We start from the raw sequence: 16,276 nt of genomic DNA, 5'->3' as shown, positions 1-16,276 counted from the left end.
TTCAGCAACTCTTACAAACCGTAGGGGCATGCAGAGCACATGGTGCAGCAGCTATTCTGTAGTAGTCCATCAACTATTGGTTTACTGGTTTATAAAATAGAAGATAAGAAGGCACAACTATAACTGCTATAATGAGGATAATGCAAAGTCAGCAAGAGACACCTAGGAGGCAAAATACAGACAATGAAAGAATTAAAAGAGGTTGAAAAGGCCAAACTGCATGCCAGATTCCCCAAAATTCAAGGCACTTTGTGACTCTAAAAGAGTGGCTTAAACTGCCTTCATGCTACATAGGAAGTGAATTTTGTAAAAGGAGCAGAAGCAGAGTCATGCTTTCTTTAAAACAAAACAAAACAAAACAAAACATCTCTATGGTCTCAGGAGGGAAATAATCCAAGTCCCAAGGAGACCAACTCTGAAGGTCACTTTTCTTCCTTGAACCTCAGTCAGGAGGTAGAAAGTAATGAGGAGCAAGATGTGGTTTTAGCAACCAAGGAGCATACACCCTGATCCTTGGCTGGTAAAAGAGGACACAAAAGAAGGTGGCTTCAGAGGAAGCCATCTTCCAGCAGGAATCATTCAGGGTGAGAACCAAGGAAGGCACTCGAGAATTTTTCTGTATCTAAGAAAAAAAAAAAAGCACCTGCAATAAACTTCACTTAAGTTTTGGAGAAAAAAATGGCCATATAGCTATAGCTGAGTCCTGGAGGCCTCTGCTGGGCCAGGCTTTCCCCTTGTGTTTGATCATGGAATGGGAGATTTAATTTAGATACAGAGATCCATGAGATTTTCTTCTTCAAATAAGCAAAGTGATTTTGGATAACAAACAGAAAATAAGACATAGCTTTTTCAAACTGATTTATTATGTTATGGAATGCAAAATATGTTCGGAACTGCCCTGACTGGTTTCAGAAGCTGTAATCCCCCATGGCTAAGGCTGAGTAAGAGACCTTGGGACCATAAACCACTAAGGAGACAAAGCTTGTCTACCTGGGAGGGGTGCTGCCTCTGCCCTCTTTTCCTTTATCCTGCTTGGCCCCAGGTGGATGACCGGTTAGCCAATGACAGGTAAGATTCCTCAAGGGAGGGAAGACTTAAGACTGGCATGGTTGTGAAGGGGCCCCTCAGGGAAGAACTTGGGGGGCTATAGAAAAAGGGGGTAATGGGCCCTTGTCCCTGAGCTTTGACATAGCCTGAGTCCTCATTCTGTCTGCAAGAAGTCTCCTAATCTCTTGGCTGCCTTACTCCCCCTGCCTGACTTAAGCCTGAAACAATGACAGAGGGTGGTGCAGCCCTGTGCTGAAAAGGGCAGTTCCCTGGGGAAATCAGGCCTAAGAAAGAATGCATAAAATCCTGTGAAACATGCTTTGCTAACAGTGTCCTCAGTTTTCTGATAAAGGTCCTAGCAGGAAATGAGTTTGTTTCCCAAAGTTTTATGGCCCTTTAGCTAACTGACCCTGACTCAGAATAAGCCCTCAGAGTTCTTTGAATGTTATCTATTGTTTGATCTTTACTGCCTGACAATGATGAATGAAGACCTTCCTTGAGGGAATGCTCCCAGAAAAGCAATAAAAGCCTGTCCAGGCAGGGGTCAGGACACTCTCTCTCTCAGAGAGTGGCTGTGCTGTCCCTTTTTCTCCACAGGACTTCTGTAGTCCATGTGAATTTGTTCATCTCATCCATAACACCATGGACACCGCTGGTTGGAGTTCTCATCAAAAATATGCATTAAGAATTTGTGTGCACATCTGTTCATGAATACACCATGTAAAATAATCTGACATAAGCCAAATAAGCAATCATTGTCTGAAAAGATTTTCAGAGTGCAACAGGCAAGTGAACACAGTGATCTGAGACTACAAGCCAACAGTGAGGGGGGACTGCAATGCAAAATGACACAGAGCAAAAGAACCAATGAAACAGATCAACCACTTTTCATCAACAGACATTATTAGGAAGAGTGTCAGACACAGATTTGGAATTAATAATGGATCCAGAATATTTGATATATTAGTAGGTTATCTATGATTTATGAAAATCTGCAAAATCATTACCAATTAAAATGGATTTGAATATGTTAATAAAAAGTGTCTTTCTTAGGTAGGCCATAGCAATATTGCTAGTCTTGCCTCTGGGTTGTAACAAACAAATAAAGCACTTTGTTTCCTTAAAGATACTCATCTGTCAATGCATATGATATTATTTTCTCATTAGCCTTACTTAAAATTTTGAATTGATTTTTTTATGTCTTTGTCATTGAAGCCCAACTCTTCCCTGCATATAATCCATCATGCCCAATCAATAAAGTTCTGGAGATTTAACCTCTTAAATATTTATTTAATCACTTTTCTGTCCATCTCTGCATCATTGTCTTAATTCAGGACTCCATTAATGCAGCAACCTATTGATTGGTCTATGTCCATTCCCTTCAGTTCTGCCTTCTATGAAACCAAAGTGATGTAGCAAAACCACAAACTCTCGCATGTAATTTCCTGCTTAAAATATTTTCTAAACACCTTATTACTCATAATGTGAACCCAACCTCCTTCTGGCAGACAAAACCTTCAAGATTTGACTATTACCCAATCTTTCAGCCTGATTACTTCACTCTCAGTCATTCACTATAATAAAAAGAGTTGCATCTGTATCATTCTCACAGCGTGCCTGACACAATGCTAAGTGCTTCACATATAGTAGTATTGATCTTCAAAACAATACTATGAAGCAGGTATTATTATCATCCCCACTTTAGAGTTGAAGAAACAGAGGCACAGAGAGGTTAATTGATGTACCAAAGGTCACAGAATTAGCAAATAGCAGAGAGCAAGATTCAAATCCTGCTGCTTCTGGGCACTAAGCTACTTGTAGTAAAGAAACACAGTATTGGTTTTTTACTTTTATAGCTTTGTTCCTATGATCTCCTTTGTCTGAAACATTATCCCTCCCCATCATATCCCTACTCCCCCAAATCCTAACCTTCATGCTCACAGAACTCCTCTTCACACTGCACGTCTCCCCTTCTAGGAGGCTTGCCAGGCTTCCTCCTTTACAAGCAGGCTGGGTTGCTCCTTTCTATTCTCTCCCACCTGTACATACAGTCTTCAGTATACTGGCCATGTGCTTTATAATGATTTGTTAGTGTCTGGTGCTTCTACTCATTTGTGAGCTCCCCAAGTTGTCTGGTGGAATATCTAGATCATGTACATGTGCAACAGAGATTTGTTGAAAAAGTGAAAGAACAAACAAGTGGAAGCACTGAATCATGGTAGTACTTGAAACAAAGACAACAAAAGTCCCCAAATTCCTGTTGGGGAATTTATAGTCAATTTCTGTAAAAATGTGCATTTATTTTTCAATTAAAGTTTAATTTCAATATTATTTTATATTGATTTCAGGTGAACAGTATAGTGGTTAGACTATCATATACTTTATGAAGAATCCCTGCGATATTTCCAGTACCTACCTGGCACTATATATAGTTATTGTAATATTATTGACTATATTCCCTATGCTGTACTTTATATCCCCTGACTGTTTAATAACTACCAATCTGTACTTCTTAATCCCTGCCCCTTTTACCTAGCTCCTACCCCCATAAAAATGTGCATTGTTTTAATATTTTAAGTATCTGTGTCTTCATTTAGAATTCATTTAGTTAGAGATTTCAAGGTAGAAGTTTGATTGAATATAATGTGTACAATCTCACAATATTTTACATTTAAAATTGTATTAGATATTATGCAGATATAATACCTACATATTTCATTACCATAGTAATAATTTAAATTGCCTTACAAATAACTATAGCATTGTCATTATCAATGAGTGGAGTCAAACAACACCTTAAGAAATAGGACAACTGTTATCTTAATACACTGCAAAAGAATAATTTTTAAATATAATCTTCCTGGAGTTCATAAATAAAGTGTATTTGATTTATACTTTAAACTGAAAAGGAAATCACACCTCTGCTAGACTGATGGGCATGTCATTCTTATGATTAAAACAAAACACCCCCTTTGATACAAGAATGAGACATATTACAAAATCAGTAACTGATAAAATATTATAAATAAACAAAACAAGCTATTTTCATACATATTTTTTTCAGGTAGATTTTGGCGATAACAGGGAACTCTAAAAAAGCAACCTCAGAGATCCAAGATGACAGAAGAGTAAGTGGAAGCTACACTCGCCTCCTCCCAGGACCAATCTGTAATCACAACTACATAGTAGAGAAATCATCCTGAATAACCTACTAAACACTAGCTTGAGAGAGGTCTTATAACCAAGGACAGACAGAAGAAGCCACATCACCAAACAAGACTGGTAGGGAGTGTGGAGGAGGCATGAGAGGGCTGGCTGGGCTCCCACAGGCGTCAACTGAAGTGCTAGAGGAATATTTCAGAGGCCAGGGGTTCCTCCTGAGAAGTGTGGGGTCTAAATCCCAAGTGAGGCTCCTAGCCTACAGCATCACAACTAGAAAAGAGCCCAGAAACATCCAGCTGTGAAAAGCAGCAGGGTTTATGCCTGCCAGGGAGAGATGGCTGGAGACAGAGAGAGCCTCTTAAAGGGCCAACACACAGAATTTCATTTGCAGCCACTTACCCTGAGCTCTGGCAGAGGGAGGGCAGAGTAGATTAGAGATGTTTGAGGGGATTCTGGGGTTGGTGGTTCTAGGAAGAGACCTTCCAGGAATAGCCACCAGGATCCCTGTGCTGAGTCATTCCTTGTACTGCAGAAGCCATCTTCCTCAGGTAGAGTATTCCTGAGGGGAAGCAATAGCTCCACCAGCAGTAATTACTCTGCCCCACCCTGTGGAGCTTAAGCAGGGCTCCTGATTACAGCGTAAGGATATTTTATTGATTAGTTTAACAACTAAGGTGTAAAATACAAAGAAGCAGCCAAAAAGGCATGATAAAGAAATGACCCCAAATGAAAGGACAAGAGAATACTCCAAAAAAAAAACCCCACAAAAACCTAGATGAAAGGGAAGCAAACAATTTATAAGATAGAGATTTTAGAGTAATGATTATAAAGATACTCAACAACATGAAAAAAAGACATAGAAACCATAAAAAAGGGTTAGCAATCTCTTTCCTAGTAATTACTCAATGTAAAAAGGCTTTCTGGCTTCCCAGGCTAGCCATTTTCAGAGGCAGAATATCCCTTTCCCCTTCAGTGGTGATCAGCCTCTGTGCTCAGCTGTGTGAAGAGCCCTCATTTGCCTTAGCACTTGAATAATGATGAATGCATTCCATACAGCTGGTGATGAACATGACTCAAAGAAATTGCCTGCATCAGCTCAGAATATTTTTAAAAGCAATGCAAATATAGGTAGAGAGAGAGTGGTGAAAAAAGTCATCTTTTAACAGCCTCATTTTGGGTTAATTTAAGTAAAGTTCTCACAGATGTGTATCTTGTTTGATCTTTCCTTTCAATTTTAAAAACAATGACCCACGATTTTATTTTTCCTGTATAACATCTAATAATATACATTGAATGTCACCAATTTTCAATGGCTGTTCTTAGGTCAGGACAACAAATTCGGATAATGCTTTTCTATTTAAAAAGCACTTTTACACACATTGCCAATTTATGATTACTTTGTTTTTATTATGTCAAATAGTTCGATGTACTTGATCTACAAATAAGGTTATTATTTCTTCTGTATTTAGGCCAAATGACTAATAGAGGAATAATATTTACATGTATAATGTACATTGAAATTGGTTTGAGGAAACTCCATACTGCTTTCCACAGTAGCTGCATCAATCTGCATTCCCACCAACAGCACAGCTGATGGTTCCTTTTCTTCTACATCCTCACCCACACTTGTTTGTTGATTTACTGATGATAGCCATTCTGACAGGTGTGATGTAACATTTCATCATGATTTTAACTTGTATTTTGCTGATGATTAATGACATTGAGCATCTTTTCAAGTGTCTCTTGGCCATCTGTATGTCCTCTTTGGAGAACTGTCTATTCACGTCCTTTGCCCATTTTATAATTGGATTGTTCATTTTTTGGTACTTAGTTTATAAGTTCTTTGTAAATTTTGGATATCAACCCCTGATCAGATGTATACTTGGCAAATATGTTCTCCCATTCTGTGGGTTGTCTTTTCATTTTGTTGATGGTTTCCTTTGCTGTGAAAAGATTTTTTTAGTTGATGTAGTCCCATTTTTTAATTTTTTCTTTTGTTTCCCTTGTCTGAGGAGATACATTGTAAAAAATACTCCTATGATCAATGTCCAAGATTTTGATGCCTATGTTTTCTTTTAGGATTTTTATGGTTTCAAGTTTTACATTTAAGTCTTTAATGAATTTTGAGTTTATTCTTGTGTATGGTGTAAGAAGTTGGTCTAACTTTATTTTATTTTTGTATGTATCTGTCCATTTTTCCCAGCACTATTTACTGAATAGACTATCTTTACTCTATTGTATGTTTTTGCCTCCTTTGTCAAATATTAATTTGATCATAAAGGCATGGGTTTTTTTTTTCTGGGCTCTCTGTTCTGTTCCATTAATCTATATGTGTTATTACACCAGTATCATGCTCTTTTGATTACTATGGCCTTGTAGTATAGTTTAGGTAGCATGATTCCTTGTAGTATAGTATAGGTAGCATGATTCCTTCAACTTTGTTCTTCTCTCTCAACATTGCTGTGGTCATTTCGGGTCTTTTGTGGCTCCACATAAATTTTTGGAATATTTGTCTAGTTCTGTAAAATATGTCATTAGAATCTTGATAGGCATGGCACTGAATCTATAGATTGCTTTGGGTAGTACAGACATTTTAATGGTGTTAATTCTTCCTATCCACTTCTCAGGATATATCCAAAGAAATAGGAAACACTGATTTGAAAGAATATATGTACCCTTATGTTCATTGCAGCATTATATACAATAGCCAAGATTTGGAAGCAGCCCAAGTGTCCAACAGTAGATAAGTGGCTAAAAAAGCTAAGGCACATTTACTCAATGGAACACTACTCACCTTTTAAAAAGAAGGAAATTTTGCAACAGCAAAATTTTGCAACAGCATGTATGGACCTAGAGAGTATTATACTAAGTAAAATAAGCCAGTCAGAGAAAGACAAATATCATATAATTTCACTTATATGTGGAATCTAATGAACAACATAAGCTAACAAACAAAATAGAAACACACTCACAGATACAGAGAACACATGGATAGATGTCAGAGGTCTGAGGCATCCAGGGGCTGGGTGAAAGAAGTGAAGGGACTAGCAAAAACAAAACAAACAGAACAACTCACAGACACAGACAATGGTACACTGATCACCAGAAGGAAAGGAGTTGGGAGGAGGTAGAAGACGATAAAGGGGGTATAATTGGTAATGGAAGGAGACTTGACTTTGGGCATTGCACACACAATACAATATACAGATAATACATTATAGAATTGTATACTAGAAATCTATATAATTTTACTAACCAATGTCACCGGATAGATTCAATAAAAATTTTTAAAATTAGATTTGTTGTAAACTCCACTTTGAGTTGACATTTTCCTGATTGGCACTCTGAATGAAATTGACTAGAGTCCATAATGGATAATAGTGGCAATTTGTTTGGAAGGAAAGACAGAGTAAGCCTTGACATAAAGGTCTTAGTTTGGGTATGACATAGTCAGAGGGTTTTCATTACCAGCAATCTCCATGTAGTTGTTTTTGGAATCTCCCTGAACAGTTAGGTAGTTTTCAAATTAATGGTCAGCAAAGTTTGGTGAATTCAATATAGTGTATTTGAGTAACTGACTTATCAGGAATTTGTTATGTTGTTTTGACTCATAGCAAGGCTCTGCTGGAGTAACAAGTGGTGGTTTTGGTGACTAGAATGGACTCATTCCTGTGATCTGCTACTACTTCCTAATCTATGCTCTTCAGAGTGAAAGCACCTCTAGGAGTTTTTCAAAATTAAACCATGCCTCATAATGACCAGATCCCTTTTGGACACATCCAAGACTTGAATTTGCTGGAGCAAATGGGACTGATTGATATCCAAGAACCAGTGCTGGGCCCTTCCTAAGCTGTTTGATCCAATGAAAGTTTTAGGACAAGTACAAGAATCAAGAGGCATTTTCATTTTGTAAAAGTGCTCTCATAAAGAGTAAATAATGGGATAACACTGTAAAAAAAGTGCAAAAGTATAATATCTTAAAATATGAACAGCATCCACTGTTCCTGCATTGAATGGATATTGTTGCTATTTTCTGGAACTTCTGAACACAATTACCAAGTGGTTTTAGGTTTGTTTTATCTTTGCATAGATTGTTTCACATGTAAAGAAGTGAAGTTCCAGGAGGAAAAAGACCACAGACAAGTATTGGAGTTGGTATGAGGTAGAAAAATAGAATAATCTTTAAATCTTTTCTTTCTAAAAAGTTACATATCAACCCCCAATTCAGATCATGAACTGTATTCAGAATGATGATATAAAATATTATAGTAAGATATCATTATATTGTTGGCTTTTAGTACCCTTTTGGATGTTTCCATAAGGTGTGAAATTTGAAGGGTAAAAATCCATGTACCACTGTTTCTATATACTGAGAACCAACAGCAGAGGTTAGCTATAAAGTTTAAGAACAAGGTGTGCCTTACTTTCTGGCACTGGCAATTTGGGAGGGTAGCTATGAGGCTTAAATGATATGATACATGTAAAACATGTAGAAGAGCCCCTGACAGTTCCACATTCCCATGCAGATAAATTGGGAGGAGCAACTAGGGAGTGAGAAAGACCGCATGACCCAGAGTTTCAGAGCGGAGAAATAAAACTGCAAAGCCTCTGACTGAAAACACCTGTGGGAGTTGAGGCGCCAGTAGAAGAAACTCCCAGCCTCACAGAAGAGTTCCTTGGAGAGACCCACAGGGTCCTGGAACATACACAAACCCACCCACCCATGAATCAGCACCAGAAGGGCCCAATTTGCTTGTGAGTAGCCTGGGAAGTGACTGAAAACCAACAGAGAGTGGAGCAAGCACCATTGTTCCTTCTCGGATCCCTGCCCCACATACAGCATCACAATGCAGTGGCATGGGTTGCCCCACACTGGTGAACACCTAAGGTTCCTCCCCTGCTACATAACAGGAGCACTGAGACCAAAAAAAAATAATAAAATAAAAAAAAGGCCTAAATGAAAGAACAGATTAAAGCTCCAGAAAAAATACAACCAAGCAACAAAGAGATAGCCAAACTATCATATGCACAGTTCAAAACACTGGTTATTGGGATGCTCCAGGAATTCGCTGGGTACTTTAAAAGCATAAAAAAAAAGACCGAGGCAGCAATGAAGGTTGCATTATGTGAAATAAAGAAACATCTACAGGGAACCAACAGCAACAGGGAGGAAACCAGGACTCAAATCAATGGTTTGGAGCAAAAGGAAGAAGGCAACATACAACCAGAACAGAATAAAGAAACAAGAATTTAAAAAAATCCAGAGAGACTTAGGAACCTCCAGGACATCTTTAAACGTTCCAACATCCAAATCATAAGGTACCAGAAGGGGTAGAGGAAGAGCAAGAAATCAAAAACTTATTTGAGCAAATAATGAAGGAGAACTTTTCCAATCTGGCAAAGGAAATAGACTTCCAGGAAGTCCAGGAAGCTCAAAGCGTCCCAAAGAAGTTGGACCCAAGAAGGAACACACCAAGGCACATCATAATGACTCAAGACTAAAGATAAGGTAAGAATCTTAAAAGCAGCAAGAGAAAAGGAGACAGTTACCTACAAAGGGGTTCCCATTAGACTATCAGCTGATTTCTCAAAAGAAACCTTACAGACAAGAAGGGGCTGGAAAGAAATATTCCAAGTCATGAAAGGGAAGGACCTACATCCAAGATTACTCTCTCCAGCAAAGCTATCATTTAGAATGGAAGGACAGATAAAGTGCTTCTCAGATAAGGTCAAGTTAAAGGAGTTCATCATCACCCAGCCCTTATTATAAGAATTGTTAAAGGGACTTATCTAAGAAAAAGAAGATAAAAAATATGAACACTAAAATGGCAAGAAACTCACAGCTATTAACAACTGAACCTAAAACAAAAACAAAAACTAAGCAAACAACTAGAACAGGAACAGAATCACAGAAATGGAGATCACATGGAGGTTTATCAGTGGGGGCAGTGGGAGGGGGAGAAGGGGGAAAAGGTACAGAGAATAAGTAGCATAAATGGTAGGTAGAAAATAGACAGGGGGAGGTTAAGAATAGTATAGGAAATGTAGAAGCCAAAGAACTTATATGTATGACTCATGGACATGAACTAAGGGGTGGGGGGAATGTGGGTGGGAGGGTGTGTGCAGGGCGAAGGGGAATAAAGGGGGGAAAATGGGACAACTGTAATAGCATAATCAATAAAGTATATTTCTTAAAAAAAGAGCCCCTGATACATAGTAAATATTCAGTATATGTTAACTATCATCACCACCATCATCATCTTCTGACAGAATTAGAAAATTAATTTTTAAAGGTCTCAGACAATGCCCTGTCCCCAAATTTCTCCCTTACTATTGCTTTTACCACTTAGAATCCCACAATTACATATACACCTCCTTTAGAGTTTTGAAGGTTTTTAAAAATATATTTTATTTATTTATTTTTAGAGATAGGGGAAGGGAGGGAGAAAGAGAGGGAGAGAAACATCAGTGTGTGGTTGCCTCTCACATGCCCTCCACCAGGGACCTGGCCCACACCCCAGGCATGTGCCCTGACTGGGAATTGAACCAGCAACTATTTGGTTTGCAGGCTAGCGCTGGATCTACTGAGCCACACCAGGCAGGGCAGAGTTTTAAAGGTTTTGTGCTATCCAAAGTCCTGATTTAAAGTGTACCTAGCTCTGGAAAAGGTACTACCTTGATACACTCTAATATTTTATGAATAAAAGGTACTTTATTAATAAATGCATTGAGGATGTTAGTACTGGCACACGGATCTCCACACTGAATGAATGGAAATGAAGAAAAAACTGGACACTTAGTGAGTATTCACTGGGACCATGTGAAAGGTCTTTCATATATTTTGACTTTCTTTATCCTCATGACTCTGCAAGCAACTAAGTGACTGAGCCAAAATTCACTGCCTGTGTTACTTTATGCAGATTTGACTAATGCTTCAGACTTACCTTTTATTGTGAGCCAATTATGTCAAATACTCCACTAAAGAAGCCTATATATACATGTTGGTTTGCATGGGCTGTTTACCACCCAATTAAGTTGTTTCCAGATGAATAAAATAAAAGTTTGACATGAAAAAGACTTATATTTATTTAGGCAGGTAAATCCAGAGTGGAGAAAAATTTTTACGTAGTAAGTATTTTCTCCGGAGAGTATCTTCTCCAGAGAGTATCTTCTCAAGAATTTGTACTCTGAAAAACTGAAGTAGATGGGTTTTTGCCATCCTCCATTCTTTTCTTTAATGCCTAGTGTACTAGCTTCCTCAATGCACTTATTACTAAAGTCTCAGTATGTATAACACTCTGATAAGCAAAGTCTTAAATACAAATGAAAAAGTTAATTGGTGAGTTTACCAGAATTCTGGAAATCCATGAAGTAGCAGCATAAGTGGTTTGCCTCTTTCTCCAGCAGCAACATAATGAAATCTTAACCCCGAATCCTGCCGTAGCAAATAGAGGGCATACAATTTTAGTGCTGATCTGTGTTGATTGTCAAAGCAGTACATTTAGTATTTTTATTTCATTAAAAACACACTTGTATTATTTTTAATAATGAGCAATAAAATAAATATTAATTTTTTGAGAAGAAAAACCTTCATGATTTGTCAGGAGGGTAAACTGACAGGTGTACTTTTGTCAACATTCCCTTTATAGTACCTGCCTTTCTTCTACGCACAAGGGCAATTTCTATATCATGAGCTTCTGAAACAATGTCACAATCTGTGACTTTTCTCTTACTGCTGCGTCACATTTTGTCTCATTCAAATTCTACAGGCCGTCTAAATAATTCTGATTTGAATTAATATTCCTGCCATGTTTACCTCCTAGCCATGTATTTTCTCAGCTTGCCTGTCAAGAGCTGTGCCATCAGTTATATAATTCACACCTCCTTTCCATATTTTTAGTTCCCTCCTTCCCACATTATTTTAAGTTGACGGTTGCACGTACAGTTCCCTTCGCTGCCTGCTCTTCACGTCACATCAATGTATTTGTAACAGCAGAATGCTCTGAGTGTTCAAGACTTCATCTACATGTAGGAGACAAGACTGCCCAAGGGAAATAAAAAGCATGGGGATGAGTCAGGAATACAGTGGATACAAAGCAAACTGAAGAGAGGAAACTGGTGAAAAAAAGCAAGAAAGAGAAACAAAAACCCAGGGGAAAAAATGAGGAAAGAAACCAAGAACCAAAAGGTGAGCATGGACACTGGGTTTTATCTTACGTTACCCAAGCAATTGGGTATTTAGGTGTGAAAAAATCTTAAAGGTCATCTAGTCCAACGCCATAATTTTTGCAGATTTAGAAACTGAGGCCAAATATGTTAACACAGATCATGAGGTTGGTTGGGAGTAGGTCTGTGAGTAGAACCCCCATCAAGTCCCACTTCCCAAGACAATATTCTTTCCATTCCTTGGTTCTGTCTCCTGGGAAACTGTTTAGCTGACTGATGAGAAAGGCATTATGGGGAATTTCAGATGATTTTTTAAAAATATTTTTTTCTCCTCACATTGGATGAAGATAATAAATTTCACTTTGCCCTCAACTACAGAATGTCTTCCTAGTTCAATAACTTATTGGTATTTTGTCTTGGAAGATAAAATACTGTGGGCACTTAATTGGATTTAGTGAACAAATTGCTTTTTTTGTACCTACTATGTGCCAGACACTGGTCTTTTTTGTTGTTGTTGTTTCACAAATATTAACTCATTTAATTCTCATATCAATCCTAAACTGAATAAAGGTAAGAAAGGCATATCCCTTGGTCTTCTGAACTTTAGCTGCTGGACAATCTAGCTCCTAATAGGAATCCCCCACTTGGCGACATAAATGTACCCTCCCTCCTTTCGAAAGGCCTGTGAGTCAGACCGTAGGGTGCACCACAAAGGGCACCACCTGGAGCCTCAGGAAACAGAATATCTGTGGGCTGTGAGGAGGCTTGGGACACAAGCATGGACAATTAAAGAGTGCTTGCATGCCTGACATTTACTTTTTATTCCATTCCTTTGGTCTCTAACTTCAAAAGTCGGCTTCCTTCTCCACAAATACACACCATTTATTTACTGCTTCATGCTGCTTAGGTCATCTGTGAATGCTCCATTCTGCTGACCTAAAACTCTGGTTTGTGACGACTTACTCTCTTCACTCTCTCAATCTCTAATATTTGAGCAAGGACAGACTTCTGAGACAGTAGGGCTCACCAGGAACAATTCCCTACAGCCGATCTGAGTTCTGAAGGGCAAAAAGGTGACGGGAAATAGCTTTCCCTTACATTAGAAATGGCAACAAATTATTCTGGATTGTGGTGGAGGGTGGGACACTAATATAATAGGACCCTGATTACAGAAACTCCACATAACCTTCTCTCTCTCTCTCCCTCTCTCCCTTCCCCCACCCCCTCCACCTCCTCTCCCACTCCCTCCCTCCCCCTCCCTCCCTCTCTCTCCTCCCCCACCTATTCCTTCTTCTACCATCCCCCCCAAAACGAAACGGGGAACATTAACACACAAACAGTCCGACACCTCTCCAGCCACACCGCGCCCCTCTCGCCTCCCCCTGGCATCTCAGTCGTCCCCGCCGCGCGCCCTGCAAGCCTGACACACTAGGGGATGCCTGGCACGTGTCATGGAAGGAGCAGCCCCGCGCCCTTTGCTCTCACTGCCATCACGTTCCCTCCCAAACACGCAGCGGTTGCGCCGACCTTCACCTTGATCCTTACGTAGCAGTGGGTACCCAAGGAAGGGTCGTTCAAGCATGGGGGAGGGTGTTCCCGGGAGACCCTCCGGAAGGTCTGCGCAGGTCCCTTGCCGATGCTCCACAAAAGTTTAAGCAGGTAGATGGAGGTGCAGAGCCCGCAGTAGCAGTAGATCAGGGACCAGAAGAGCAGCGACCGAATCGTGACCATCAGGCGGGGCAGGCAATCCCGGAGCCTCGCCATCGGGCAGTGGAGGCGGCGGCGGAGCCCACAGCGCCTCTGAGGCACTGGAGTTAGGCGGTGAGCCCGGTGGCGCGTCAGGCCAGCCCGCCTTCGAGTCTGTCCGAGGTCGCGGGCTCCGCGCACACCTCCCCGTGGGCCGCCCGGCATCAGCGCCCGGCAGGGGGACAGAGTCAGCCTCGGGCTCTTGCACTCACCGCGCTCCGGAGCTGCTGCGCCCGGGCTGCGAGGTCCGCCCGGGACTAGACAAGGGCGAAAACCCAGTCTTCCTCTGCAAGGTGAAATCCCATGTGAGGAAGTGAAGGCGAGACTCTCAAATCGCTCCAGTTACCGCGGAGGGAAGCGCCAGTCTTGTTTTGACCGGTGTTCAAATCCTCTCATTGTCCATTCAACTTGGAATTTCATTAGGACCATAAAATTATGGGGCGTGGAGAGGCGGGGGGAGTAACTGGTTTTCATACTATGCAACAGACATTATAATTTTACCCCTAACACTTCTGAAGGTGTTGATATTCCTCATCTAGTTCACATCCATTATATATAGTCAAGGGTGGAAAGCCCTGGTCTGTTCTCTGCTCCTGTTTTTGCTTTACAAGAATATTGTATAAATGGAATCATATAGTATGTAACCTTTTGTTTTGGCTACTTACACTTAACATTATGCTCAGATTCAACTGTGCTGTTATGTGTATTGCTCATTAATGTTTCATTGAATGGCTGTATCATACTGTTTATCTGTTCCCTACTTAAGGGACAGTTGAGTTTCTTCCAATTTTGGTGGTTATGAATAGAGCCACTATAAACATTCGTATAAAGGTGTTCGTGTGTGTATGTGTGTGTGTGTGTGTGTGTGTGTGACTCTAAGTTTTCATTTCACTTTAGTAAATACTTAGAAATGAGATTGCTGGGTCAGGTGGCAAGTATGCATTCAGCTTACGAGAAACTGACAAACTGGTTTCCAAATTGGATGCACAATCTTGAGTTTACATGGGCAATGTGTAAGAGTTATGGTTATGTTATATTCTTGCAAGCACTGGGGATTGTCAAAGAAATCCTTTTAATTTTAGCCATTCTAAGAAGTATGTAGTGGTATCATTGAAATTTAAATTTCCATTTCCCTAATGATTAATGTTGAACATCTTTAGGTACTTGTGTGCCACTCAAATATATTCTTCTTTGACTGCTTTTACTTGTTACTGGTGGTAGGAAGTGCAGACAGCAGAGGGGCATTCTCTGCTGTCCTAAGGCAGCCTCATAGTCAGGCAGTATGTCCGTGGATATCATAGTGGAGGCTTCTTAATAATCCTTCCCTGCCCCCAGTGGCAAGGTGTCCCTGGTATTCTGCACCTATGATGTATTTCTTGCCCCTCTCCCAGGACTAGAAGGCTTAGTATTTCTATTTCCTTCCCCCAGCTGCTGTAGGTCTTCATCAATGCCCTAAAGGTGGTAAGCTTTGCTGTTCCTGCCCCTTGAGGTTTGTATTTGTTGGGAAGATAGGGGAGAAGGAGAGGGGAGGAAGGACAGTTTTCTTTTCTTACACCTGCTGCTGTTCTCCACGCCTGCGTCAGGGGGATGACCTTCTCAGAACCCTCATCCTGCACCCCAGATCCGCCTTGTAAAGCACTAGTGAGGTCTGTGGAGAAGAGGCTGCGTGTGGTTTCAGATTTCTCTTGTGCTCCCAAGGGATCTATCTTCTCAAGCTAGCCCATACGCAGCCTCTAGCAATTTGATACAACTCTTAGATGATTTTTGTTGTTGTTACCAGATTACATAGCATTTGGTGGTATCTGCCTCAGGCAAGCCAGTACTTATGTCCTGTTTCTACTTGAATGTGTTTGTCTTTTCTTAGATTTCAGGTTATTTGGTTACCTTGCAATCTCAGCCCTCAGATTATTTTAAGAGAAGTGACTTTAAAGATTGTCTTGCTTTTAAATTTGTTGTAATGATGGGAGAAATGCTTTCTTCAGCTTTCGAGATTTCCAAGCAGAAGTCTGAATTCCCTAATTTTTCAGAATTGGGAGATGAAGGTGTGGGCAAAACTAGGTTTATAGTTAGTTGTTCATATGGAAAGTAATATCATAGTGTCACCCCAATAAATTCAATAAAAAATTCAATAAAATTATACACAGTGGCAGAAAAG

At 40.0% G+C, this 16,276-nt stretch overlaps 1 protein-coding gene across 1 annotated transcript in view; it reads right to left on the bottom strand.

The window, feature by feature from the left end:
* Window positions 1-14,840, bottom strand: part of EPHX4 (epoxide hydrolase 4) — a 39,671-nt gene extending 24,831 nt beyond the window's left edge. Inside the window, exons 1-2 of the mRNA XM_028513403.2 lie at window positions 13,909-14,840; window positions 11,559-11,644 (exon numbers count right to left, since the gene is read on the bottom strand). Of these exons, the coding sequence (XP_028369204.2) occupies window positions 11,559-11,644; window positions 13,909-14,286 (464 nt within the window). The 5' untranslated portion in view covers window positions 14,287-14,840. The remainder of the gene's footprint in view (window positions 1-11,558; window positions 11,645-13,908) is intronic.
* Window positions 14,841-16,276: the final 1,436 nt, after the last annotated feature.

This window comes from Phyllostomus discolor, chromosome 5 (assembly GCF_004126475.2).
Source record: "Phyllostomus discolor isolate MPI-MPIP mPhyDis1 chromosome 5, mPhyDis1.pri.v3, whole genome shotgun sequence".
Classification (NCBI taxonomy): Eukaryota; Metazoa; Chordata; class Mammalia; order Chiroptera; family Phyllostomidae; genus Phyllostomus; species Phyllostomus discolor.
Note: the sequence above shows the minus strand (reverse complement) of the source record. Positions and strands in the feature narration are given on the sequence as shown.